Source organism: Limulus polyphemus, unplaced genomic scaffold (assembly GCF_000517525.1).
Source record: "Limulus polyphemus unplaced genomic scaffold, Limulus_polyphemus-2.1.2 Scaffold0, whole genome shotgun sequence".
Taxonomy (NCBI): Eukaryota; Metazoa; Arthropoda; class Merostomata; order Xiphosura; family Limulidae; genus Limulus; species Limulus polyphemus.
In genome coordinates, this window is record NW_013665610.1 from 1,521,582 (window position 1) to 1,548,805 (window position 27,224).

The 27,224-nt window shown below is 33.1% G+C and overlaps 1 protein-coding gene across 1 annotated transcript in view; it reads right to left on the reverse strand.

Moving 5' to 3' along the window:
• Positions 1 to 27,224, reverse strand: part of LOC106478102 (follistatin-related protein 5-like) — a 109,011-nt gene that overhangs the window by 23,377 nt on the left and 58,410 nt on the right. The window contains exons 3-6 of the mRNA XM_022393657.1: positions 20,188 to 20,290; positions 3,262 to 3,486; positions 1,391 to 1,621; positions 319 to 522 (exon numbers count right to left, since the gene is read on the reverse strand). Of these exons, the coding sequence (XP_022249365.1) occupies positions 319 to 522; positions 1,391 to 1,621; positions 3,262 to 3,486; positions 20,188 to 20,290 (763 nt within the window). The remainder of the gene's footprint in view (positions 1 to 318; positions 523 to 1,390; positions 1,622 to 3,261; positions 3,487 to 20,187; positions 20,291 to 27,224) is intronic.

A 27,224-nucleotide genomic window follows, 5' to 3' on the forward strand; every position in this document is an offset into this window, starting at 1 on the left:
ATATATATATATATATATATATATATATATCAACTAGAATCTCAACATGAAATATGTTGTATAATAGCATGTTCCTAACAAATGAATAACAATACTGTAACACACAAATGTTAGGAAAATCTTAAGCACGTTAACCAACAATTAAATTAAATGTAACATTTAAATTATCACACTAATACTTATATGTAAATAATTTATAATATACTTAAAAAAAAAGACATTGATCATGAAATCAAACAAAAGAATGAACTATCCAAACAAAACAAAGTACCACAAAAAAAAGGTCAGTAGCAGTAAAATAACAGCCAACTAACTTACCAAAGGCATGATAAAACTCATTGATATTCAATTTGCCATCATGATTTGTGTCATCATAAAGCAACATGTCTGCTACTATGCAAGCAGTGGATAAGCGGGCAAGATGGTCTCGTTCACCAACTTGCCATAATTCTTCAGCTTCTAGAAGTCCATTGTTGTTTTGGTCATAGTGAGAGAACATGCTGCTTACAAGGTATTCATTTTCTATGCGATGATAAAAACGTCATTTTACTTTATGAAAATGTGTGATAGCAAAAACCTAACACACTATAAAATTCACCTACTTGCAATTATTTCAAAAATTTTTTATAAATTTTTGTTTCCATTGTTTAGCTATTTGAATAATGGTTACATTCTTAATGACTCAATCAAGATTGAATTTCGAAGGGATGTACCCTGTTCAACAGGAGCTCCTAATATTGAGAAGGATACATACTAAAGTTAAGGGACTTTTGTCATTTTATGATTGCATTAATCACAATTTTGATACTTTATTGATATACAGTTTTATTATTATAAAATGTATTGTCATATATTTATTATGAAAAATTAAAATATTAATAAAATTTTCTCCATGTTTACAATCAGCTACAGCGCTATTATATTATTCATATTCTTCAAATTTTGTGTAGCACAAAAACTGCTCAAAAATACTACAATTATAATCAATTCACGATTTCTAAAAATATATGTACACTGTACAGCCCAATTTTCCATTGATTTACCACTTGTCACCGAGTTATATCAGTTTTGGAGAATTCCACTCCTCATAAATAACCTTGGGCAAGGATAAGTTGAAAGAATAATACTAGACTTTCATTTTCAATCTGCCCTTGTTACTGATAGTGGTAAGGAGTGAAATACCCTGAAACCAGTATAACCCGCTAACAACTGTTAATCAAATGATAGACTGGGTATCACATTTATGTTTAGAATTTTAAACAGCTTGTTGACTGAATAATTCACAAAAATTAATAAGTAGCATCAATGCTACATATTCTTGAAATCCTATATATGAACATGGATCACCGTACATATAACCAATGATTTAACTATTTGAAAATATGCTTTCCTGATTTCTTGCCATCTGTCAGTTCCTTATTGTTAAGTAGTAAAATATTTTCTTTCAGGAAATCATATTCTTCTTGGGTACATTCTGTGGCTTTCTCAGGCTTAGGTTTGGGAGTTGTTGTCAAACCGGTAAATTCTGGTTTCGGTATATTAGTCCATAAAACTGGGATATCTGTCCTTTTACCCTTTGCTGTGATATATGTATGGTCTTCTGTCGTTGTTTCCTGTAATTCTTGTCATATACAAGATAAATTATATATATATATGTAGTAGCTATTGCACATCAAAAACAGAACTTTTGACACGAATAAGGAAATAATATTTTTCTTTAAGTCTCTCACGCTTTGTTAAAGGCAGCGTTAGATATATCATAATTTGCTTGAATTTTTAAAATAGCGGTACAAATTTAGTCTCGTAGAAAAGTGTTTTGAAATTAGGTGAGACTGGGATAAAGGAGTTATTTCAAACTGAAATTGGATAGAGTTGTTAAACTGAATTTTTGTTTATTTATTTGTTGACTGAAAAATAACATAACACATGATTATTCTTATACACGTCAAGGGTCGGGCGTGGTCTATTGGGTAAGCATGCCTTGATGTAGTAATAATAGTTCAGGGTTCGAGACGCGATGTCACTGACCATACTCAGCATTTTCAGCTGTGGATACTTTGTTAAAGTGACCACAAATCCTGTTATTCCATTTCAAAAAATGCATAAGACCCTTACGGTGCTGGCTGGTTGCCTTCCCTTTGATCAATAGTTCAGAAATTAGTATTGGCTATATTTGAACCTTATAGGAGTCTCTGATCTGGCCTTTTGCGAAAACGGTGCTGTTCAGTTGAAAATTTCAATAAACAAAATTTAATTGGTAGTTGTCAAGATGTTATCTATGTTACTCATTGGCGAAGCTGCTTTTTAAATTATTTGTGTTTTAATAAATTGGTATTTGTTATTCATTTTTGCTATTATTTCATCACACATTTAGTATACTAAGAGTTTATTTTTATAAACATTGCTGTTACTATACAATTAATCATGATCCGGCTAAAAATAACAATTCAATTACGCCAAACACGGTTCACATAACAATAACTAAATATTGTGTAGCACAGAAACATGTCTAACAATACTATAATGTTTTCTGCCCCACTGTGTTAACATAGTTGTAATAATTAATACATGTGATACTATTTTAGTTCAATATAATAACATTTAACTTCGACTAATACCTGATATATATAATAATCGAACAAGCTTAGCGTCAAACAAAATAAGAACATATCATTTAAAAACAAAAACGTGAAGACGGTTTAAATAAGTAATTTCTTATGCTGTCTTAGCTCCGACACTATGAAAACTCAAACTATTTCACAAAGCTTTTTAATTTGTTTCTTTTGTGTTAAACACAAAATTACACAAAAAGGCTATCTGAGTTGTGCTCACCACGGGCATTGAAACCCTGTTTTTCGCGTTATCGGTTCACTCAGTTACCGCTGAGTCACTGGGGGTGGGGGTGGGTGGGGAGGCTAAAAAGCATAAGGCAAGCTGCAGTATAGTTGTAACAGCGTGGTTCGTGCAAGGCCGTTCACTCCATTTTCTAATTCTCATTACTAATCACATAGCAACAATAAGCTTTTAGTTTAAGAGCTAAAACCTACATAAGTTAATTTTAAACAAAAGACACATTTATCGATAAAAAAATTAAAGCTTACAATCATTTTAAATTAAAGTCAAAATTAGGAACAACATTAAAACATCTTATACCCATAAAGTTTAAATACCAAATAATCACGACGCCAAATTATTTTCTTAACACACTTTTTAAAACTGAAAGATGGATCTATATACTTTTCTCTTTCTGTACACACTTACCTTTTTTCTTTACCAAACACCCTCTTTTCCGATCGATTCGGATGGTTTTCCCCATTAGACAGGCTGTTCGATGTAGTTCGCAGTGACTACTGTAGAATTTGCCATCTGTACCGCATACCGGCTTATTGTGGTGCTTACAATACAACCGACAAGCGCACACAGCTTGCCCTGCTTCTCTTACTTCACACTGTTGACCTCTTCCACATGTTACAAAATCGCAGGAACCTTTCCAAGAGATACAAAATGTCAGAATTAAGACTGGTAGTATAGATTTAAAGCGTAACATAAGGTCAAAAACGCAAAAAAAAATTCAGCTTCAATTGTATTTTACATATTTTTGATGAGGCAGGAAAAAAAAAGGAAAACTGGCACGAATGATGCATTTTATCTAGTGTCTAGTTGTTTTTTGCTATCAGTTTATAGTGTGAGGACGAGATATAAGAAAAAACTTAGTACGTTTTTTATCTTCTGTGTCGTAGTTCCTGAGACTGATGATTGTTTGGCCATCATAATAGGCCATCTATGATGCGCCTACCGTAGTGATCGAACTTCGGATTCTAGTGTTATAAGCTTCTAAACTTATCGCTGAGCCATAGTGGACGAGGCTGGTGAACTTATATAAATTGTTACTTTTACAATAGTAAGTTGAATATGTTCATGCAGAATTATAAATGATGCTTGAATTCTCCAACCCAACCTAATGAGTGAAATATATATATATATATACCTCAAACTACTGACTTGTTTCTTTTCAGTTCATTACCATTGGGATCCGCGTATCGCACCATATTCAGTAACTTTTTGTTTTAGGCTTTTTATATTGCTCACCAAAATATTCTTCGAAGGTAGCTTTAGGCGGTGTGTAAAGAGCTGTCGATACACACACACACACACACAAACACAAACAAATATTGAATAAAAACCTTCATTTTCTATGCAGAATACCTAGGAGACCCCATCAATAATTTGTGGAATTAATTACAATATTCATAGATTTTGTTTTGTTTAAATTTTTTGTGGTTGTGATTCTTATATTATTGGGGACTTCGTAAACAACACAGTCATGGACCCACAAGCAATTTGGTGCATTATTAATATGGAAAAAAGTTTTTACAAGATGACTGTTTGTTTGTAGTTAAGCACAAAGGTACACAATGGGCTATCTGTGCTCTGCCCATCACGGGTATCGAAACCCGGATTCTAGCGTTGTAAGTCCACAGACATACCGCTGTACCACTGGGGGCTTACAAAATGGGGTCCATCCCCTTGCATAATTATAGGGTTGACGAAATATCTCGTGGAGTGTAAATGTATAGGGAACAAATTGTATTTGAACATAGGTTCTATTTATGCGTGTTTCTAAACGAAAGCCTAGTAACGAACTACGTGAGAATAAGAATAACACGACTAAACTTTTCAGAGGATTATTATATGCCTCATCACACTTTAGTCTAAAATATTTTAGGATATATGTTGCCACTACTTCATTATTATATTTGATAGGAATGTAATTAACTAAGGTTTCTCTAAACTTTAATAACTTCTCTGAATAATACTACTGTTAATGACGTGGTAATATAACACCAATTGTACTCATAAGGATCCTTTATAGCATATATGGATTTAATGTATATATAAGTAAAAGAAAATTAACTCAAACTGAAAGCTGACTAAAACCCGATGTAAAGCTTACAAGATTATCCAGTCAGAAAATTTTATTTTAAATTGTATCTAATCGAATAAAGTTATAACTACAAGTAAAAACATTTCGATTGTATCAGAAAAAAAACGAAACACTTAGTACATGTATTTGTGTACTCAGGTGTAAGATGAAACTGAGATAATTTTACTAACACTCTCACTACAGGGATTACACGCCCAGAATAGGGAAGGAACAAATAAATGATACAATTCAAACTAGTTGTGTATAACTTGTAATACGTTTGAAGAGTGTTTCTTACTATGTATTAACTGAAATAAGCGTTAATGAGAAAAAAACCTTTAAATTCCGATTTGTTTTACTTCGTATTACACAATTGATGTGGTTATATAAGCCGATATCTGAAATATATGTCACATTATTTACATAGTAGCTGAAAGCTGTATGTTTTGGTAAAATAAAACAATTGACTTCAGAATAGTTCATATACGATGTCTCTAATAGATGGAAATATAGCATTTTACTTGAAGTTTACAATAATAAAGTCATAGTGAGAATAAAAAATTAAAATTCACCGATACAAGGATACTTGCAGTTTTCTTTAGATAGTTATCATTACTTGTGGCGGAGTACAATTCGAAACGTTTTTACTTCATTTTGGACAATTTTGGAATAAAGATTGAGAATCCTCGAAGGAACAATTTATTAATTTTGGTGAACGTAGGTCAAAGTTTAAAGTCATACTAAATGTTAACCACATAATTCGAAAAGTTTATCCGATTTTGATCACGTTTGGTACAAAGGTTGAGTGGTCCCCAAGAATGTACATCAATGGTCTAAGTTACGCTGAAGGTCAGCCACTTTCATAATAATGGTAACAAACTGGGATTTTGAAAAACAGAAATAACTCGAGAACAAATTGATATAGAAAGAGGACTTTAGCATCTAGACCTACTTATTTGGGGGGTGAGGAATTGTTTGGTATGCATTTTATGTTGGTTATTACAAAAGTCAAAATCATTGTGGGACGGGAATTGCACTCTCTCAATGTCTTTTTTTAAATTTATTTAATACTGACTGACGTATCTATTCAACGCATAGAGAAGACATAGGAAGCCCCCGAGGACAACAGAGGAGGAGAGGTTCACATCCAAACATCATATGTCACTCTCAGTGGGGCCCTAAGGGTACATGTCAGGTTTACTGACAATTAGTCCAGCGGTTCGGTTCGCCAGCTATATGAGGACGCACACACACAGACGTTTGTACAAAAATAGTTTAAATATAACACGATAAGAATGGAGAAGGAGAGGTTAAAATCCCGCTGCATCATTTTGATCTTGAGAAATAAGTAACTCGCATTTGTAGTATTCATTCCAATTTCGAGTTGAAATAACAACTTTTTCCATAGTATTAATAGTATTTTTTATTTTTTAAATTAGGAAATTTTCTTTCATTTTTCACAACAACTGATTTCAGAAATACAACGCATCAAGTTAGTTTTAATGCATTGTACATTTTAATATATTTAAAACATTGAGTTAATAAATAATCATTCAATATTTTCAGCTTGGTTTAGCTGACCGAGTCGATTTAGCTTTAAATGTATTGATGAGAGTAGGAGTAATTTTAATCTAGAGACGCTAATCTATATCAATCCTTATCCATAGAGAACAATCGTTATTATATGTTTGAACAAGTGATGACGGCTTTTTTATACTTGTTTTTAAGCTGAAACAAAATTAAGTTTAAGGAGAGCGTGTGTTCTTCTTTGAAAGTCTCTTTAATTATTACGACTCGGTCTTTCTGATAGTTTTGCTGTGATAAACTTTCTGAAAAAAAATACATTTAAATTTCCATTCGTTGATATTGTTAACAACTGAGGACGATCTTGTGGTTATAAAAAGTATGTATTAACAAAAGTTCACTGAAATACATAGGAAATAACAAATACGTATTAATATGCCTCGTTGTTCTGTTGTCAATAAATGAAGGGTAGTCGTATCTGACAGTATATTAATCCACATGGCTTTACCATTGCTTCTAAGTACACAATCACAAGAAGATGGTATGCAATGACTTGAAACACGCATTGGAAATGATAAATTATTTGTCATTAAACTTTCAAAAATAATCACACAGACTTTATCCATAATGTATTTCGTTTTGTTATTTGGGACAGAAAGAAGAAAACCGAGAAAGCAACATATATTTGTGTTTGAGAGATGTTTTCTGATGTTCTTGAATTAAAAAAAAAGTTCCAGTTTAAGTTCCATCAATTACAATTTTTAGTCGAGAATGTAACTGCTGTTGTGTATTTATTTGAGAATACACTATTGTTTAATAACATAGAAAGGGTAAGTATTCCACTGTAACTGACCAGGTGATGTTGGGAGCAGTAATTCGAAATTAGTTAAACAAACAACAACAAAAAACACGTGTTGAGTGTAGGAAAAGTGGTTGCAGTTTAAAAATGTCCAAAAACGTAACGTAGATCAAATAAAACATCTTTACGAAGAATTGATAAATTTCTCCGATCATTGTTTTTTTTTTAGAAGTCACGCTTTAAATTATATATTTACGTCATTTTACTCTTAAAGAAAATGATATTGAGAAATAAACACATGCAAGTACTTACACACATACGTATGTACATGTGTTTAGGTTTGTTCGAGCTAATACCTGAAGTTTATCCCACTTTTTGAATTACGTCGGTATATTCATTATCTTTTGACAATTTGTTTTTCCTACACCATCTTAAACTGACACCCCTAAATCTTTTGTTCAACACTCACACATAAAGATCCAATTTTTCCAAACACACCAGGAAGGACAGGGTAAGAACATCTATGAATCAAAATTTCACTATTAAACTTTAAAAAGTTAAATGAAAATATACATATTATTAATATTTTTTTCAGTCTATATATGTATATATTTCTAACTCTTACACTATATAAAATATCTAAGTGAACTTCTATGAGAGACATTGATTCTATGTATGTAAATCATATTTTATCTTTTCATAATTTCGATTTATCCCAGTCCCTAAAGGTATTTGTTAGCTCCTCATTTTTAGCCTCGACAACAGGAAGAGCTTAGGCGCTGGTGTCAGACTAAAAACACTTTACCAATTAAATAAATATATTTTTAAACTTTAGTAAATTGACTTTGATTCTTATACAGCATAATTAGGGATGAGTATTTTGTATTGATACTATTATGTAAATTAACAAGTCACGTGAAATCACAACCAATATAAAGTCAAGGTGGAATGGATTGTATCATAACTACATTTTCAAATTACTTGCTTGGCGTTGCGTACGTATGTAATATCACTGAAAATTGTTTCTTTTGGGAAGAATATTTAACAGATTTTTCTGGCTCAAAATCTTCATACACTCAGTTCAGATAGGGGATTAAAAATTTCGAAGGCAGGAATAGCACTTGTACTTAATGGCATTGGAAAACAAAGGAATATGAATCAAATTTGGGAAACAGGACCATCCAAATAGAGACTTGCAACATGTCGTACCTCAGCTGTGGTTAGCAAAGCGCTGTGTTTTGTAACGGGAAAGAATCCACAAGCAAAAAGGTCAGTGGCAAAAGCCGTTACGTGTCCTATGTAACAGTACGCAACGTAATCAAGAAAGGTCTACGTTTAGAAAACGGACACAAGTTGTTTCCGCTACATATACGTTCAACTGTCGCAAATCTCAAGCAGCTGAACACGAGCTGTAACCACATGCTCCCAAATCGTTTTGTATTCAATGTTTGTATAAGCTTATCAGCCTCAGGATCTTCTGTAATAATATACTTTCTTATATGGTATCTCATCGATTTCGTTTCATTTTCCTTACTTGTTAAACTGAATATTATATTCTGCCGCTATCAAGGGTAACTTGGATCATTTATCTATTTGATGCTTTCAAATGTGGACTCTGTAACTTTGCAAGTCACAATTTAATAGTTGCAATAGCTCAACGATTGGACTCACTAACAATTTTATAAGTATATTTGTGGGGTGTTCCGACTTTTCTTTTTCATTTCAGGATAAATTAATATGTCACTTATATATATATATACACGCACACACATACAAACAGCGATCCTTTGTGTTTAATGGATAACATAAATAATATCTAGCTAGATTCAAAATAATTTTAAATCTAATTTTTTAACCTTAGAAACCAACTTGGGTTTATCTTGAATTTTGAAAGTAGAACTGTACAAGAGTACAGTTGAGTAAAGAAAGTCATTTTCAGGTTTAATGAAGTATGTGTTTGCAAACGTGGGTCTGCAGAACCATAATGAGTATTGAGAATTCTGTTTTAAGGTTTTAGATTCGAATATCCTTCGAGCAACCTTGTTTCATAATGCAAGGTTTCTTTTGTTAATTAGAACGTGTTGCTGCTGTACGTTATTTCTCAACTATCATTTTCATCAAGCAGTTTAACATTAGAATGATTCTAAGCAGAGGTAGTGGAGCCAGAGTGGTTCTCCGGCTCTTTTCTCAGTCCCATGGTTCTCAGCTGCTAATAATTATCATTATTATATATATTTCAAATATAGTAATGGCAATAACTAATATAAAGCGCATATTAACTCAAAATAGTGTACAATTTAAATGGAAGTATTTAGAAATACGCTTCTTCCAAAGAACGTGTGCGTGTTTCAATGGAGACGCCTTCCTGAGTTCACGTACACAGCGTTTCATTTCACAAAAAAATACCAGCTTTTATTATATATTAAGTATTAAATGGACGGCGGAACTTTCAGTCAATTAGAATCGGAATTCAACAGAGCTTTTACCATTATATTATGTAATAAGTGGTAAGGCTCTGGTATTTGTTTTCTTGAAAATCAGGATAAGTAAATATTAAGTCATGGTAGAACTTTAACATATACCATGCTATAAAATGTAAACATATCAAATTAGTCTACGATTAGTTAAAATTTGTTCTCAGATGCCCTAAGCAGTCGCCAAATATACCCTCCACACACACACACACACACATAAAAAAAACCGTATTAATTTTTTTTTGAATACATTAAATCTGTTTTGTAATAACGAAGACCTCATGTCTTATATTAATCATTTTAAAATGAGTGATTAAATAACACACTTCAGTTAAATGACAAGAGAACAAAACGATTAAACAGTTATTCCGAAAATAAGATTATGAGCTATGAAAAATGCCATTGATCACTGGGGTAGTTCTGATACTTTTTTTATCACTACACCCCTGATTCTAAACACTTTCTATAACAAATTAGTAAGCTTTGGTATTTAAAATTAGTTAAGAGTTTACGCACATTAATAATTATCGAACCCGAAGTTTATATTAGTTTTTTAGGAAAGAAATAGAAGAAAATAAAAGTTTTGAATTTACCAGCTAATAATAAGTGATCATGCTACTAAGTCATGTTAAATTAACCTTCGAACATTCCAGCTGAAAATCTAAAATACATTGAATACCATTGTTGTATTTCCTTAGTTGTATGACATCGCAAAAAAAACTCAGCTGTAACTTTGTTTTGCTTAAACTCTTTCAAAGTATATACTATATAACAGAAACACGTTTAATTCATTAAACATTTTGTTGTAAATAAAAATTCATTAATATAATATTCCTTTACTTATAATATTAAAACGTGTTTTGATTCAAGAAAAAAAAATATTTCTGCTATAATAGATTTGACATGATTTTTTCTTAAGAGGATTTTTAGTGTTTCCCAGAAATAAAGATTGCAATGCCTATCTTAGAAAATAAGTTTTATACCTCAAATATATTAAATAATGTGATCTTAAATTGTTTGTCATGTAATTCTGAAAGGTTCATTTTCTTTCCAGAATCTCTCTGAATAGAAAATACTGGCTTTATTACATACACGACAACAACTCAGAAGCAACAAAATATTTATCTAAGATTCTTAAATGTTGAATACTTATAGCTACGTTTGTAGATGTTGTTTTCTATAGCGAATATCCAGCCCTATTCTCTGATGTTATATTATCGTAAATGATCATTGCAAAAAAGCATTTAATGGTTTCTTGTAAAACAAATTATATTATTATATATTTCACGCTTCCGTAACATAGTATCACCCGTACATGTATAATTTCAAATTATTTTAATTTCAAGTTAGTTTAACATGTTACAAGATGTGTGACTCTACACAAGCTTTTTCATTGTTCAGATTTCGAGTAGTAGAAAATCGATCGAGTTATACAATACAAACTAGCTTTTGCAGACATCAACGGGAAGGGAAATCCGTCCGCGTTCGTAACGACTCACTAGCGATCCGAGCAAGGTCTGCGTCTATCCCAGCCCCACCACCACGATTTACTTACAACGTTAATGGGATTTAGGCGTCGTGATGGGGCTTCTACCATACATGATAAAAGCATGAGTCAGAAACTGATGTACAGAAACTTACGTGTATATGTATAAGGTGTGTAGGAGCTTAGAAACTTGTTTAAAAGTAATTAATTTTTCATTAGCACTCTGTTAACATTCTCAATTAAACGATTTAATTATTACAGTTCTTATTCTGTAAAAGAAGATGGTAATGTGTTAAAAAATCAATATTTGAATTTAAACATATTGAAAAATTAAACAGAAGAAGTCCACAATAAGAAAAAAGTTCATAATATTTAACTGACTACGCAAACTCGCTCAATGCTAATATTGTATTATGTAGTTCGAATATTATGAACTAATTTTTTGAGATATTAAGGCTGATGATGAAATCTAAGGAAATTCCGAAACGTTCGTATTAAAGATTTTTTTAGTATTACCGACTTTTTACTATTTGTTATAAAACTTCGTTTTCCACCTGATGAATAAGTCTCTTCATCTTTTAAGTATGATTGTTTTATGAATATTGAAATATCTGCTATGAATACATCAAATATCAAACTTGCCTTTCTTAAATTGATTGTATAATAACTATAAAAATAGAAAGAATGAATTAGTTTATTAAACTTCGGTGTTTGCACTGTTTTTCTTCTGATTTTAATACCTTCCTTTACATTTTTATTTCAAATCTTTTTTTTTTTAAAACATCGGGACACAGCGTTAGAATAATAATAGCTTAATGATTCACAGATATGACTTGACTCAGTTTAGCGAATTTACTATATTATTTTCTATTATTATTTACGAATCGTTGCTAAAAATGCAATTTTGGTTGAACTGGATGCGCCCATAAGCAGTTTTTACATTGTTTACATTTAACAAGCTGACTGAAAGAAGGAATTCAACACGTTTTTAACAATTACTGCATGGAATAAAAGCCACCAGGCTGCGTACGAGTCTACAACAAAAACATTTGCTACCTTCTTGAGCCTTCATTTAACCACACTCTTACCATGGGTGTCCCTGTAGAGGAAAAACAAACAAACACACTCACACACCGGAAACTCGCCAAGTGGATAATCAAATGGCTAGATGATGGGCGTGTAATTACCTAAGAATCTCAAAATGTCGAAAAATAAAATGTCAAGTTTTAATTCATTTATCAAAATCAAAAACTGAATAAATTACAGAACTGCTACAAGAAACTTGCTAAATAAAAGGAAAAAAACTGAAATTAATAAGAAGTGAAAAGGTTATAAATCACCAAAGCACACAAGAAGAAACTTGAAATTTGTTTGATGTTACTAACAGAATGGTAAAACGTCACAACGATAAATTGGGATAAAAACTATTAAATTTAAAGTTCTATAGATACGTTGTCAAAATAACCAACTTTTGCAAGTTTAATTATGATTGTTAGATGCTTCGCAAGTTTTATTTTGAAGGAAAAGTTATATTATTTTCTTTAGTGGAAGAAAATTACTGAATTATACAAACTCACAAAGAAATTTTGCTAAGAAATATATATATGTATGCAGAATGGCTCTGTGATAGAACTCCGAATTTCACAGCTGGCAAGGCGGGTTTGAATCGGTGCAATACCACAAAAACTTTTCCGCACTTTAACTATGGCTACATTATAACAGTGAGAGTCGATCTCTTGGCATGACTGATGGGAGGTATAGGGTTGCTGAGTGGCTGCCTTCCCTCTGGTCAATAGTTCAAAACTAAGGATGGTGGCAACTATTATACCTTTAGTAGCTTCGTCATAAATATAAACTACAGAGGGCTTTTACTGATGTTGAGAAGGCCCCTGATATCGATTTTTCTGCAATTGCAGACTCATCAAGATTAGCTAATTTCTGGTGTATCCAGAATGTAAGATTGGGCAATTTCCCCGAGGATTGATCTCGATGCAAGGAAAGCACGGATGCTTGAGAGTCGCCAAGCTGGAATGGTATCTGGTACATCTGAAACCATATGGGATGGTCTCTACAGGACTTCCAGGACATTTCCAGCCAGTGTTACACAACCACAACTTTGGTCAGACCACATGAGACCAGCCAAGAAGGACTGGATATGCCACTGGTGGATGATCTCCATTATTCAGAGCTATTTATGGAGTAGGCAAGACATTGTGTACCAATGGGAAAAAACTGTGAACCATGGTGCAGTCTATCATAGTTAGGAGATATATTCGCAGGGTGACCTTTGATTGCGAAGAAACCTTGGGTCAAGCAGAACATCAGGGCGAATTGGTGAGAACAATTTGTCACTGAAAGATGAACAACTATTCATTTAAGTGTCAGACTTCCTTAATGTGCCTATTTTCTCATACTTATAGCATAAGCAGCATCTCAGCCAGACATTGGCTAAAAACTCACAAGGGATAAGTTTGGCCAGCACTACAGGTACCTGTGAGTGAAGCCAAGCAGATTGTGCTTCCAACGTTCATAGATGTAGTGAAGGAAAATCTGGACCATTTTCTGAAGTGTTTCATATAGTTAATTGCTTCGAATGGCTGGACTAGGAGCAGACAGTGAAATGCATTATCTTGAAGTGAGATGGTCCAGCCATGTATTCCATCGAGAATTTGAACAAGACACAACAAGAAGTTTGGGACACAGTCCTGGCTAAGATGTACCGCCAACTAAACCCAGTGGTGAGTCAAATGATCTATCAGGCTGAAATTAAGGCTTGAAAGAGGAGGGCCATCAAATGTCTGTCCACTTTTGCAGAATATCTATGCCATTCATAAGATAATGCTTATGCTGTGATGGCTTCAGCAAATCACAAAAACATACTAATAGATTATTACTTTAACCAAAGCAGTTTCTGTCTTGACCAGGTATGAAGTGATAATTTCGAGTCACTTGTTAATGAGGACAGCCACAGCTGCAGGGGCTATATCTCAGATGAACTGTCCAATCCAGGTTAATTCCATCACATTGAGCTTTAGCTATGTTGAGGGTTAACCACACACCCACACATAATTCTGTGATACAAACACACGCAGACAGTGCTGGATTATAGCAGGCAGATGTCGAAGGATGGCATCATATAGTCTTTGGAGGGTGCTTGGTTGTCTCCATTCACAATTGTTAGGAAGAATGAAGGTACACCAAAATTACTTGTTGATTTAAGACAGGTAAACAGAATAACTCGTGTTGATGCCTTGTCTTTACTGAACAAATGAATGTCTTGATGCAATAGAAGCTTCTCATTGTTTTACATTTTAGATCTGTCACCCAGATATTGGCAAGTCAAGCTGGGCAAATTGAGCAGATTAAAACTGCATTTAGCATGAGAGGTGGCTTTTATGAGTTCTGCATCATTTCATTTGGACTGTGTAACAAACCCATCACTTTCTAGGTCAAATGGAACATATACTGAATTGCTGCAATGATAGAGATGCTTGATGTACATTGACGATGTTTGGTTGCCTGTTAAACTCTGTGGCTTAGAACCTTAGAAGGGTATTCCATGGGATAAATAAAGCAGGCTTGAAATTGAAACCAGGAAAATACGTCCTCATGCACACAGAAGTAGAGTATCTTGGTCACATTGTAGGTAGAGATGAAGTCTATAGAGACACTGCTAAAATAGCCACGGTAAGAGATTGGCCTTAACGTATTACTAATCAAGAAGTCCACAGTTTCTTCACTTTTACATCACATTACTGATAGTCTGTGGTCAAGTTCTCCAAGATAGAAGCACGATTGTTTGCAAATGGATGATTCCTTGTTGACTTATCCATAACAAGACAGCAAATTCCTATTGGACATTGATGTCAGTGATAATGAAATTGTGGCAGTGTTATGGCAGTTGTGGGATGGGTAAGAGTGTGTAATTGTATATTGTTTCTGAACACAGATACTGTATGACACAGAAAGAGATGCTTGAAGCTGTATTCTTCATAATAAAACTATTGCCACTAGTTGAATGGTGAATGAATGTTGAAAATCTGGAAAGAATGATAGCACACTGGAGAAAAACGTTGCAAGAATATGGTTCAGTCATAATGCATCACCCATACTCATAACATGAAAATGCAGATGAACTAACATGTTGCACAGTGACATCTTGTTCATTTGTCAAATATCCTGATCCTGAACACTGTGTGGGAGTTAAAACCATTTCCATAACTACAACATAGTCATACATTAGAAGACTTCAATAGAAAAAGAATGCAACAATTCACATTCACACTTTGGAAGTTCTAGGAAGAGTAACTTAAAAACTAGGCCTAGCATGGTCACTCACTGTTATGCAGCAAGGTTAAACCAAACCAGCACAAATAAAGTAAAGCAGTATACATGTGTGTAACCCCTGGCACTTGTATGGTAATTTACAGATGCAGAAAGTTATGCTACACCATCATTATAAATCACTGAGCCATAGTTTACACTTCGTACTGCAACAAGTGGTCCTCAGAACTATAAGGCAAGGGATTCTTCAGATTTTGCATATCACAAAATACTGGAAAACACCAAGGTATTACCCACATTTGTGCTTACATACAAGGGTAGTACTACTGACTGCGTTCGGGTTGAGATGGCACACGTGTGAATATTGCATATTGCTGATCCGCTCAAAGAGATTGACAGAAGACATCACTACATATTCATTGCCATTGACTACTTCATGAAGGTGGACTGAGACTTACCCATTGAGCAATAGATCATTATAGCCTGTAACTGGTGTGTTAGTGAAGAACAAAATAGCAAGGTTTGAAGCATCAGAAGAGATTCACATGGATCAATGAAAATTTAAACAATTAATTGATCTCTGCTTTATGTGGTGAAGATTCCCACTCTTTACCTTATCCCCCCCCCCCAGTCAGATGGTTTAGCAGAATAGATGATACAAACTACCAAGCATATGCTTGGCGAGTGTATAAATCCTGGCTAAATTGTCTGGGATAAGCAATTCCACATACAGACCAACTAAGCAGAGGTCTACAGGCTGTTTATTGAATATACTCATGTTTGGATGGGAAATACTAATTCCTGTTGATATAATGTACGGTTCTTCCCTATGAGGATATGTCTAACACTGTCTACAAAAATATGTTGAGTGGTTAAAGTCTTCAACAGGCAATGCACACAAATTCATGCATCAACAATTTGGAAAGACCAGTTGACGACATAAGAAATGTTATTACAAGATGGTAAAGAAACAGATGTATCATTATGGAGATTGACTGTAATTGTGGTACATAGTAGTAACATGGAAGTAGCTTGAATCTGACAAAATCATTCCATGTTTTGTACTCTGGCAGATTGGTCCATTGAAATATGAGTTACATCAGATTAGAGGTGAAAAAATTACACGGAACCCAATGATGAGCTGCATCTACATGCTACAGATGAACCTTAAAATACTCTGGGTTCATCATGAATCTGGAGTTGAGACCAGTGAGTCAGAGGAGGATAAGAATGCCATCTCAAATCAAACGAACTCACCCAACGAGGAAGAAAGAGCTAAAATTAGAGGTGAATAACAGTTTTGACATTCAGCTAAACCATCGACATTGGCCTCCTGATTGACATAGTTTGGACTACACAACTATAAAAGCTAGTAGATGAAATGCATAGTACATCAACAGTTTGCACAACTGAAGATGGAATGCTAGGAGCTTGAAAAATCAATTGAAATAGCATATTGAGCCGTCAGGTGGAAAGATAAGATACAGCATATGGCCTAAATTGTATACATGTAACTCAATCATCAAAAGCTAGAACAGTCATTCGGTCAAGAACCCACAGATGGAAAGAAAGTGTATTGCATTATTTCTGAAATATTGGGTGGTATATTAAGGTACGATATACGCACTATATTGTATGATTACTAGTTGAACATGAAAAGTTAGTACAGCTGAAGCTAGTAGTTGCAATGCAGTGCATGAACAGCTTTCACAAATGAAGGTGGTATGTATTAGTTCGAAGATTCAATTGAAAGGGCATTGCAACCCTTGCTATCTGAACTGTCATGTAGAATTTTATGGTATAATGAAATCACTACCAAATAGTAGCTTTTGAAGGTAGCCCGAGAAGGCTACCTAAGAAAGTTAAACGCAAGCCAGCGACAGTATGCTAGAAGCTACTAAAGTATGTGTGTGTGGTGTTGTACGCATTTATGAACATTGCATACAATCATCCATGAGTGTTGTATAACATGGCTGAATCAATTGCACAAAATACACAACAGTGAGCAACATGTGTATGGAAACAAAGGATTTATGATAATTGAGCTGAAAGTTATTATTTAAAATACCGTACACCTATTATTTTATTAATGCCAATTAAAGAATGTTTTTATTTTGATGTTAAAATGTTGAACAGGTAATGAATTTTCACGGAAGAGATAAACGTGAAAAAAAGATTCATGCTACATCTGAGAGAAAACAGTTTTACATGGTGTTTTTCATAAAGAATAGTACAATACATTTTATTTGGGTTGAACTGAAATATATATATCAGTGGGTGGAGTTATCAATAGAATATGAAATTCACAATACCTTAAATATCATAATAAATACAAATCAGTGTTTTATTTGGTTGGGATATAATATTTTTAGTCACGCAGATTGAAATATTTTGAATAAGTTTAAAGTGCAGTAATAATACACAAAAATACAGACTGTAAATGTAATAGGGGGAGGCAGAAAATAAAACTTGTAAGATGAAAGCTTTGTAAGTCGCACCAGAACTGGTACCAAACTCGTAACTGGAGAAAGATCCGTAAGAAGAGACAGTGGGAATATTATTTATTAGTGGAATCTAATGGTCAAAAGTAAGGGTTGGCATCTTCTAACTCAAACTGGCTCATGTGTGGAGGAACCAATCTGCTGTCTCGATCCCATTCCTTTTTACTGGAATTGGGCTCTATCCATGTGTTAACGAAATATAGGGAGAAGAATGATGCCAGGTTAGGTAGTAAATCATGTCATCTGTTGCCTGGCAGGGACAACATAGGGCAGCAGGGATAAAAGTGACGATTAATTAGAAACCCAATGAAACCTGGAGATTAGGATATTAGGTTATATAGAAACTAGGGATAAATCTTTTTTGGAAAATACAGGATTTGAGTACATGTGAAGCCCATAGAAATGTCGTTTTACTATTTATAACCCCACCCGTTAAAGATTTTAGAGCAGATCATAGTTATACGTAAGCAGTTATGACCTTTTTTTTTCAACTTATAAACTTAATCACTTTTAATCAATTGAAATTCACATGACATTGCATTTCCAATCCAGACTTTTGGCTATTTGGTTAATTGTGTCTTAAAGTCAAATTTGAATGTCAGCTTGAGACACACCTGAAACAGGAGAAGACGGAAAGGTGTGCTATGCAGGCTTATCATACATCGTCTAGCTTCTTATTTAAAATACCAAAATAAGATGGAACTGCTTCAAAATCAGTTTTATTACAAGTTACTGTTTCCAATAAAACCTAAAGCTGACTGTCAAAACTTTATGTTTAATATTTCAAAATAAGAGTATCAAAATTTATGTGATGCTCACTCTCACAAGGATGAATACAAAGAAACGTTATTTTTACAGGATACAGTGTTTATTTCAAAAATATATATAAATATCATTATAAGGAAATAACTCCTAAATATAGAAAAATACCAATAAAATAATTAAAAGCAATTTATCAGGATAGTTGGAACATTGGTAAGTAATGGGTTAAAATAATTCAATAATATCTTTGCCGATATATATTATTATAAAATATTTATTTCCAACAGGTTGTTCTTAAGGTTTTAAACTCTACATGTGCTATAGTCCGAAGAAATGTTTTAAATTAAATTTTTATTGGGCTATAGCTATACTAAAAGTAATGTTTCTCTTAGCTAACAATTGAAAAGTAGTTTCGAGGGTAAAACATAAGCACTTAAAGATCAAAAATCAGAGAGAATCACGATATTAAAATACTATTTTGCCCCCTTTTTTATATCCATAAGGCTAAAAAGTGTAACATTCACACGATTTCTGGCACACTTACACATCTAGAAAAAAAGCAAGTATTTAAAAAAATGGAGTTATAGTGCTACTTAGAGAAACTTTTAAATAATTATAAAATTATGCAATTATCTCTTATAAGATCTATTAATCTACAAATATTCAATTAACGTATCCTGATGGATTTCATGAAGCTCTATTTTAGGGATTTTATAATTCATGTCTAAATTACCCCGTGTAAATGAAGGTACTTGAAACATTCAAAATGGCTACTTGCCCTTTTCCTAAAACTCTTTACCCCGTATAAATGAAGGTCTTTGAAACATTCAAAAAGGCTGCTTGCCCTTTTCCTAAAACACTTTAAAACGATACTACTTAAGCTACTGCGGGACCTCATCAGCCGTGGAATTATTTGAACAATTGCTGTTGAACAAATATACCTTTAAAAATTAAATTTCAGAACTAAAGAAGCAAATAAAAAGAAATATGTACTCAAAGTTCTGTATTGCCAACATATTCTAAATGTAAAGAGAAAACTTTGGTGTTTTCTTACATACTATATGTAATTAATTATATAATATTTTACGTAAATAATTAAGTACAATCAACCTACTTTATAATTCAACAAATACAGAACAATGATTGTTTTCTTTGTCGACTATATTTTTCCTTCACTAATTATAATCCTTAAATTGTATTCATATATAGATATTTAAGTGAAACAAGACTTTAAATATATTCAAAAGAAAACTAATCGCGTCAGTGAAAATATAATTTACTACTACAAAAGTCATTAGATCATATACTTGGCTGTTTTGCATACATAACTCGATTTTCATATTTCATAAGTTTTATTTGTAAAACTCCTTTTACTGCACAACACTAAAATATTCACGGTAAAACTGAACTGCTGGAAAACAAAAAAAACTTACTTTCTTCACCCAACTTCGCAGCATATCCATCTTTAAAATTAGTCCTCAATGATTGGTTTTCTCGGTTTTCGTTGAAATGTCCATATATTTCCCGATGTCTCGACTGAAGGAGAGAAAAGAAAAAGCTACTAAGATATCCTATCCTTAACTAAAAATTGAAGTAAGAATACAAGCTTTATTTACTGCTTTGCTTTGGATAGCTTTGGGAAAAGAAATATAATTGAGATCGAATCTAGATGTCTAAAAGGAATGACAACCCATGCTTTGTGTTTTTTAATATAAAAGAATTAAAAAGTACCTTATTTCTCTTCGAAAAAACTACAAGTTTAAAAAGTGGTTGGTAAATGTAATATTTTTTCTGCTATAAAATTAGAGCTTATAACGCTAAAAACCTGGTTTTGATACTCGCAATGGACATAGTACGGACAGTCCATCGTGTAGCTTTGTTGTTAACAGCAAACAAACAAAGTCATAGAATTAAAATGTTTCGTGTAGATTTAGAAAACCGTTATTCGTTATGTTTTTAATATTTTAAAGAAAATACTCATGTTGATTAAAAACTGACTTTTATCAACTTAAACTACTAATATTTCTTCCAATATTTTTAAACCACCTGTTAAGATACACACATACATATATATATATAGTGGTTGGATAAAATAATAGAAACACCTGTTAGTTTCAATATTTTATTTATTCATATGGAGTGGGTCCTCCATGACTAGGCAATACAACATTAACACGATGTGGAATTAATGTGAATTCTAATTGTTGAAAAGATGTCAAGTGGTAGAAATGTGTTTCGAAGATTGGTTTCTAGAACTAACCGTAAAGGCTCGATAATATTTACGTCCGGTGGCCCCCCAGTAGCACAGCGGTATGTCTGCGGACTAACAACGCTAGAATCCGGGTTTTGATACCCGTGGTGGGCAGAGCACAGATAGCCCATTGTGTAGCTTTGTGCTTAACTTAAAAAACAAACAAACAATAAAAAACAAAAAACAAACGTCCGGTGGTGACTGTGGTCGTCAAGTTAAGTGCACAGTCTCTTCTTCTTCATTGTTCTGTGAATTAATCTCTAACAATTTAAATAATGAACTGGCACATTGTTTTACTGAAACAGACTTTTTTCCGTTTAGGAATAAATTGTTCATCATAGCGTTAATCTGGCATGCAATAAAGTTCAAGTAATCATTACTATTACTTTACCTTTCGGTGAGAACATAGACCCTAAACTATTCTGCAAAAAAACGATGCCCAAACCATTAAGTCTTCACAACACTTAAGAAGTTGCACCAAAAAATCTAGGGTGTAAACTACTTTTAGTTTTCGCCACACCCACATCAATTTAATGAGAAGAATCTAAAATATGATTCATCTGACCAAACCACATCCTTAAATTGATCATCGGTCTTATTAATTCATTTTACATTTTGTTTTTTAGTGTTATTAGAGGTTTCTGAATGGCAGACCCATCACAGTAACCTATCTTGTTACCTTCGAGTCGAAGGCTAAACTTAAAGGCTTAAGTTCTGCGCAGTTTTTTACGCTGCAGTCTTCTGTTTTTGTCTAACTCTCGTGTTCTCGTCTGTCATAATCTGTCAACTTGGTTTTTAGACCATTATTATGTTTGTCTGGTGTGTTTTTATTTGTCAATATTCATGCTGACATCACTTTTGACGCTGTTCCTCGGGATACATTCATTATTTCAGGTGTTCCTGTTACTGAGAGTCTATTTAGACGTTCACTTACAATCATGCTTCTTGGGAAATCTCACGAAGCGTTTTATGAAAAAATAAACAAACAATAATATAATACTCATGTACAGAAAAATTCAATGACACAGAATAATTTAATGCACAATTAAATTACAATATAGCTACATTTACCATCTTAAAATACACCAAAACTAGGAATTAAAAATATGAAATGTTTCTATTATTATGTCTAACTTCGGTACGTTTAAATGTTTTCCTTGTTTTAAAGAAATTATTTAAAGATAGAAAATTTAAAATAATCCATAGTGGTAAATATTTTTGTTATAAGTAAACTGAAACACACCCAAATGACAATATTCACCAACATATTTATCCATGCCTTTTTTGGTGTGCGTGTTTCCAAATGTCACAAAAATGTTTAAAAGTAAGTTTAAAGACAGTTGAAATAAGTGTTAAATTTCTTAATTTTAAAATAGATTTATCGCTTATGGGGAATATACAACGTCATTGAACTCCTTTCGAATACAGCAAACATTCAATTGCCTTTATTTTCATAACTTCCATTTTATAATCTACAAGTAAAAACAAAACACTTTACACTTGCAACTGTGAAATGTTTTTCTTATTGTCTGTAGCGTCTTCAGTGATATCCAAAGTATCATACACTATACTAGCACAAGTGTTTCGACTCGTAAGTTCGTCAGCACTTAATCACGTTTTTTGATACATGTAGTAGTTAAAGAACTAATAAAGACTGGGATGATTAAGGTGTTAGAATCACTATACATATATATACACACACACACAGTGTTATAATTTCACTTGAGCAACTTCTGATTTTATTATTAGATAGTGTGTGAATTCACTGACTGGTCACTTTTTTAGGATCTCCAACTAATATCGAATTCAACCACCTGCGGAAGGTGTTTTTCTAACCTATTTATTGAGTAGTGTGTTTCATACCCAGTTAATCTGTGGGTAGATATAGTGAAAAATGTGAATTTCAAATTAATCTTAAAGACTCTCAGTTAAATGTGAAAATCAGATCCGACGCCTGCGCTGTCCAAGGAAGATAAGTCACAGTCGTGTTTATTCAAATTACTTTCAGACAACACGAACGCAGCAGCTTGTTGCATATCAGTCTTAAAATACTTCTTGTTCTGAGGTTGTGTTGAGGTTTACGGGAATGGTGAAAACTTTGAAGTACATTTTGGATTTTATTCTCTCTTCTAAGTGAATCAAAGGTCTCAGATATTACCAGGAAAGCGTTTTTTTTTAGACCATTAAACCACCTCTAGCAGTTTGTATACAGTCAGAAAATCACAAGCAGAATGAAGTGAATTGTATAGTTTTATCATTTTTATTATTATTTCTCAGTACAGGAAAGAGTGAAGCACGATTTATACCCTATCATATATACCACCAGTCATTTAGGTGTTTTCGTTTCGGATAGTTTCTCATGACATCCTTTGCATAGTACGATTAAAGATAGTGAAATTCTGGCTACAGTTGAAACAATCTATCAAATGGAACCCAGTCTATCGTCTACTGCAATTTACAAGCCTATCTTTTCCCATGGTAAGCAGGTACTATTTTTCAGGCAGTTATTTCTATTGACAGAAATATTCCTTTTCGGTTACCACTACCATCAGTTAATGTTGTTGTTTATTTTTCAGCGCAAAGCTACACAGTGTACTATTTACGCTTCGTCCACAGTGAGGTATCTAACTCCGAATTTTAGCATTCAACTCAGGAAGCTTATTTACATTTTAATAGGCTTAAGCGATCATCTTTTGCATAACATTATCAGCCTGTTTTGCGCATAAAGAATAAACAGAATGTTCGAAAACATGTATGGTGCTCCACGCACTGATCAGTCAGTGTACGCAACCACACGTACACATGTGCTAAATCAATGATAAAACTCTGATGATAATAGATATGTGTTTTAGTTAAAACACTGTTTGTTGCCGTTCTTGTGAAATCAGCTGTACGTCAACCATAGTTTTAAATCTTTATATACCAACTAAATCGTGGTTTGGCAGCACACTTACTTAGAGCTGTAATTTTGTAAATAGGATTCTATAAACGATCTTCCTTAACAATATTCATTTCCTGCCTAGAAAGTTTTATACATATTACAGCTTTATCTATTTCAATAATGTTCTTAGGAATTTCAACTGGTGGCATTTAACCCACCAGTGAATAATCGAAGGTGGTTGTTTCTTCAGATTACAAATATGTTAACTCTTTAATGAACGAATAAATAATCTGTTGAGGATAACAGACATTCTGACATACCAACAATGGTGTAGCTCATGAATTCACAACATACCTGAGTGGTCAGGTAATTTTCTGGGACGCATGTGTTTCATGTGTTTTGTTTGTCCAAAAAACATTTTAGGATCACTGTTTCACATATAGAAATATGTTTATGTTTTACTGTGTAATGTTCTGCGAACCACCCCGATACCTCTTGCAACCGAGTGACTCACATAAGAGCTTATTTTATTCTGTATTAACATCTTTGTATCTGATATGACTAAACAACGTACTGCGTATAATACAACAACAAAAAAACTGCACCATTGCTGCATAGCGGGTTAAAAACAAAAAAATAATTTTTGTCGCTATGGAAAAAACGTAAAAACAAAAGCGTGACAGAAGAACATTAATTTTTAACTTTTATAATGACACACACACACACATTCATTAATTTTCCAAACAATTAGTATATGAAGAGAGATTATTTTGGCCATTTCTGCGTTTTGGAAGCATTTCACTGTGAAATTTGTGTTTTAGGTAAAATTAATTCAATTATATATTCATGTATATTAAGTAGCCACTTATCACAAGTTTTCTACGCTTAATTAATTTATTCATGAACCTAAGACTGAGTTGTTTCACAGCCATAGCAAGCATGACGATTTTCAAGACCCAGAAAATACAAAGTTGCCTTTTTTTTCTATCAACTACATTTCGCCTTATTTATATAGATAGAATGTAATCAAGTAAGAATGAAGAAAATCTCTATAGCTCTAATGATATTCACAAGAGCAAAAACAACAATTTAATATAGTACACTGTGTTATGTGTTATAGATAGCAACTCACCGACAAGTAAAATATAAGGGTACTTATTCTTAGTGAAATTATGCTAAACTTTGTCTTTTACATGCGATTCGAAATGAGCAGTGGTGTAAAAAACAACCTAAAGTCTTAAAACTGAGATAAAAAAATCAATTATGCAAATATCTACAAAAATGAATGTCATAAGCTCGTTTAGTGATTTTGTATTAAATGTAGATGAAAATATCCTAAACCATAAAACACACAATTTGGTATTAGATATTATGTTCGTTTATATATATATAGTAATTTTCTGATCCGATCTGGTTGTGCAAGAGACTGGGATTGAGGATTAATAAACTAAATATTTTAATCAACGTGCCATAGAAAAGTTGATTAGATAGATCTTCACTTTACGCCATATATTTTTGGAATTTTAAAAAGCCCCTCATGAGCAAGTGGTGGACATTTTTGTTGAAGAAAAAAACATCTACCCAATCCGGTTTTTCTTAATTGAACTGAAGTTTTTAAATATTTTATTGGCTAAAAAGAAGGCATTTTCCGCACTCTTTCAGCGTTGGGGCTGCGAAAAGTGATTTGAAGTGGTAAGGTGACTAAAAGCTGTCAGCGCATCACGAGCTTAACGGCCCTGCTCACGAAGCATGGAAGTCTCCAAATGACACACAGAGGTATTCAGGAACCATCTGGAAAAACCTTGATAGATATTGTGCAGCAAGCCGAACACAATATTATGTCTGCAGCTGTTTTCAAACTGTTCCTGTCTGCTCATCCTACTGCTGACTATCGTGATGCTTCGACCTTCCCTACCGAATCGCAGGTGAAATCGTTCGTATCTCAATTGAAAGCTAGACATAAAAAGGTGATAGCAGAAGCACAAAAGGTTGGCAATTGCTTAATTAATGATGCCGAGAACGTGGCTTTATTGATATATATTGAATTTACTCCCAGCGGGTAGACCTCAGTACTAGTTAGTATGGAGATTTAAGGATGCTGTATTTCACTTAAAAAAATTATCATTTAACAAAAGAAAACTCGTCTCGAAAATGTCTCGAAAAGATACGTCCAAAACCACATTTTTTGGGGAATTTACGAATTGTACTTACTTTTAATTTTCAACAAATTGTAGTGGAAGACACCCACACCCCTTGGCTCTTGAGGGACGTGTTAAACTATTTTATATACTATTTACCTGAAGATACTGTTCAACATGTTTGTTTTATTAAGGTGAATCTGGATATTTTATAACTTTTAGGTCCAGGTCCCTCATAAAAACAACCTTACGTGATGCAACTTAAAACACCTTATTAATTTTACAATTATACAGAGGCCACAGTATAATTTTATTCAACTGTTTGCATATGTTTTCAAAATCTAAAATGTATGACTATTCATTTGATTAGAAAATTAGCTTTGTGATGCTCGCCCCTTATTCGTTAAACAGTAGTTCATTTGTCATTTGAAATAAATACAATTCATAAAAAGTATAATTTATATTATTATTCAAATTTTATTCATTTTCATAATGAAATTAAAACGTTTAAATTTCGCATAAGAAAAATGCATAAAAATACAGAGAAAGTATAAAGCGTTTCTTTGTTTCTTGGAAAGCACAAATCTACACAATGGGGTAACTGTGCTCTGCCCATCATGGTTATTGAAATCCATTTTTTTGGCGTTATAAGCCCCTCAGACTTATCATTCAGCAAACGGGGAGCAGTTCAAAACAGTTGAAAAAAAAAAGACTTAAATATAACAGAAAGTTCTTAACAACTAGTAATAAATAACGCTATAAAAATGCTCAAACATGAGTTTTTTTATAACCTTGCAGGAAACATGAAATGTAATTAATGCAGATAAAATAGGATGAAAAGACACAAGGAAAATGAGATTATGTACCATAAATATTACCAGTGATAGATTTATTACCTTTTACGATATTTTAGTTACATTTTATACGATGTATCAGGTTTGGTGTTATACGTAAGTGAATTGCACTTTATAGAAGTTCCATGTCCCATTCTGTCCTTGGAATTATTTTCTTCATCGCTAATTGTGATCATTATTACGCACATACCCCCAGTGACACAGCGGTATGTCTGCGGTGTTACAACGCTTTAAACCGCTTTTCAATACACGTGGTGGGGAGAATACAGATAGCCCATTGTGTAACTTTGCGCTTAACTACAAACAAACAAATTGTTAAGCACTATTTCACAATACAGTAACTTCT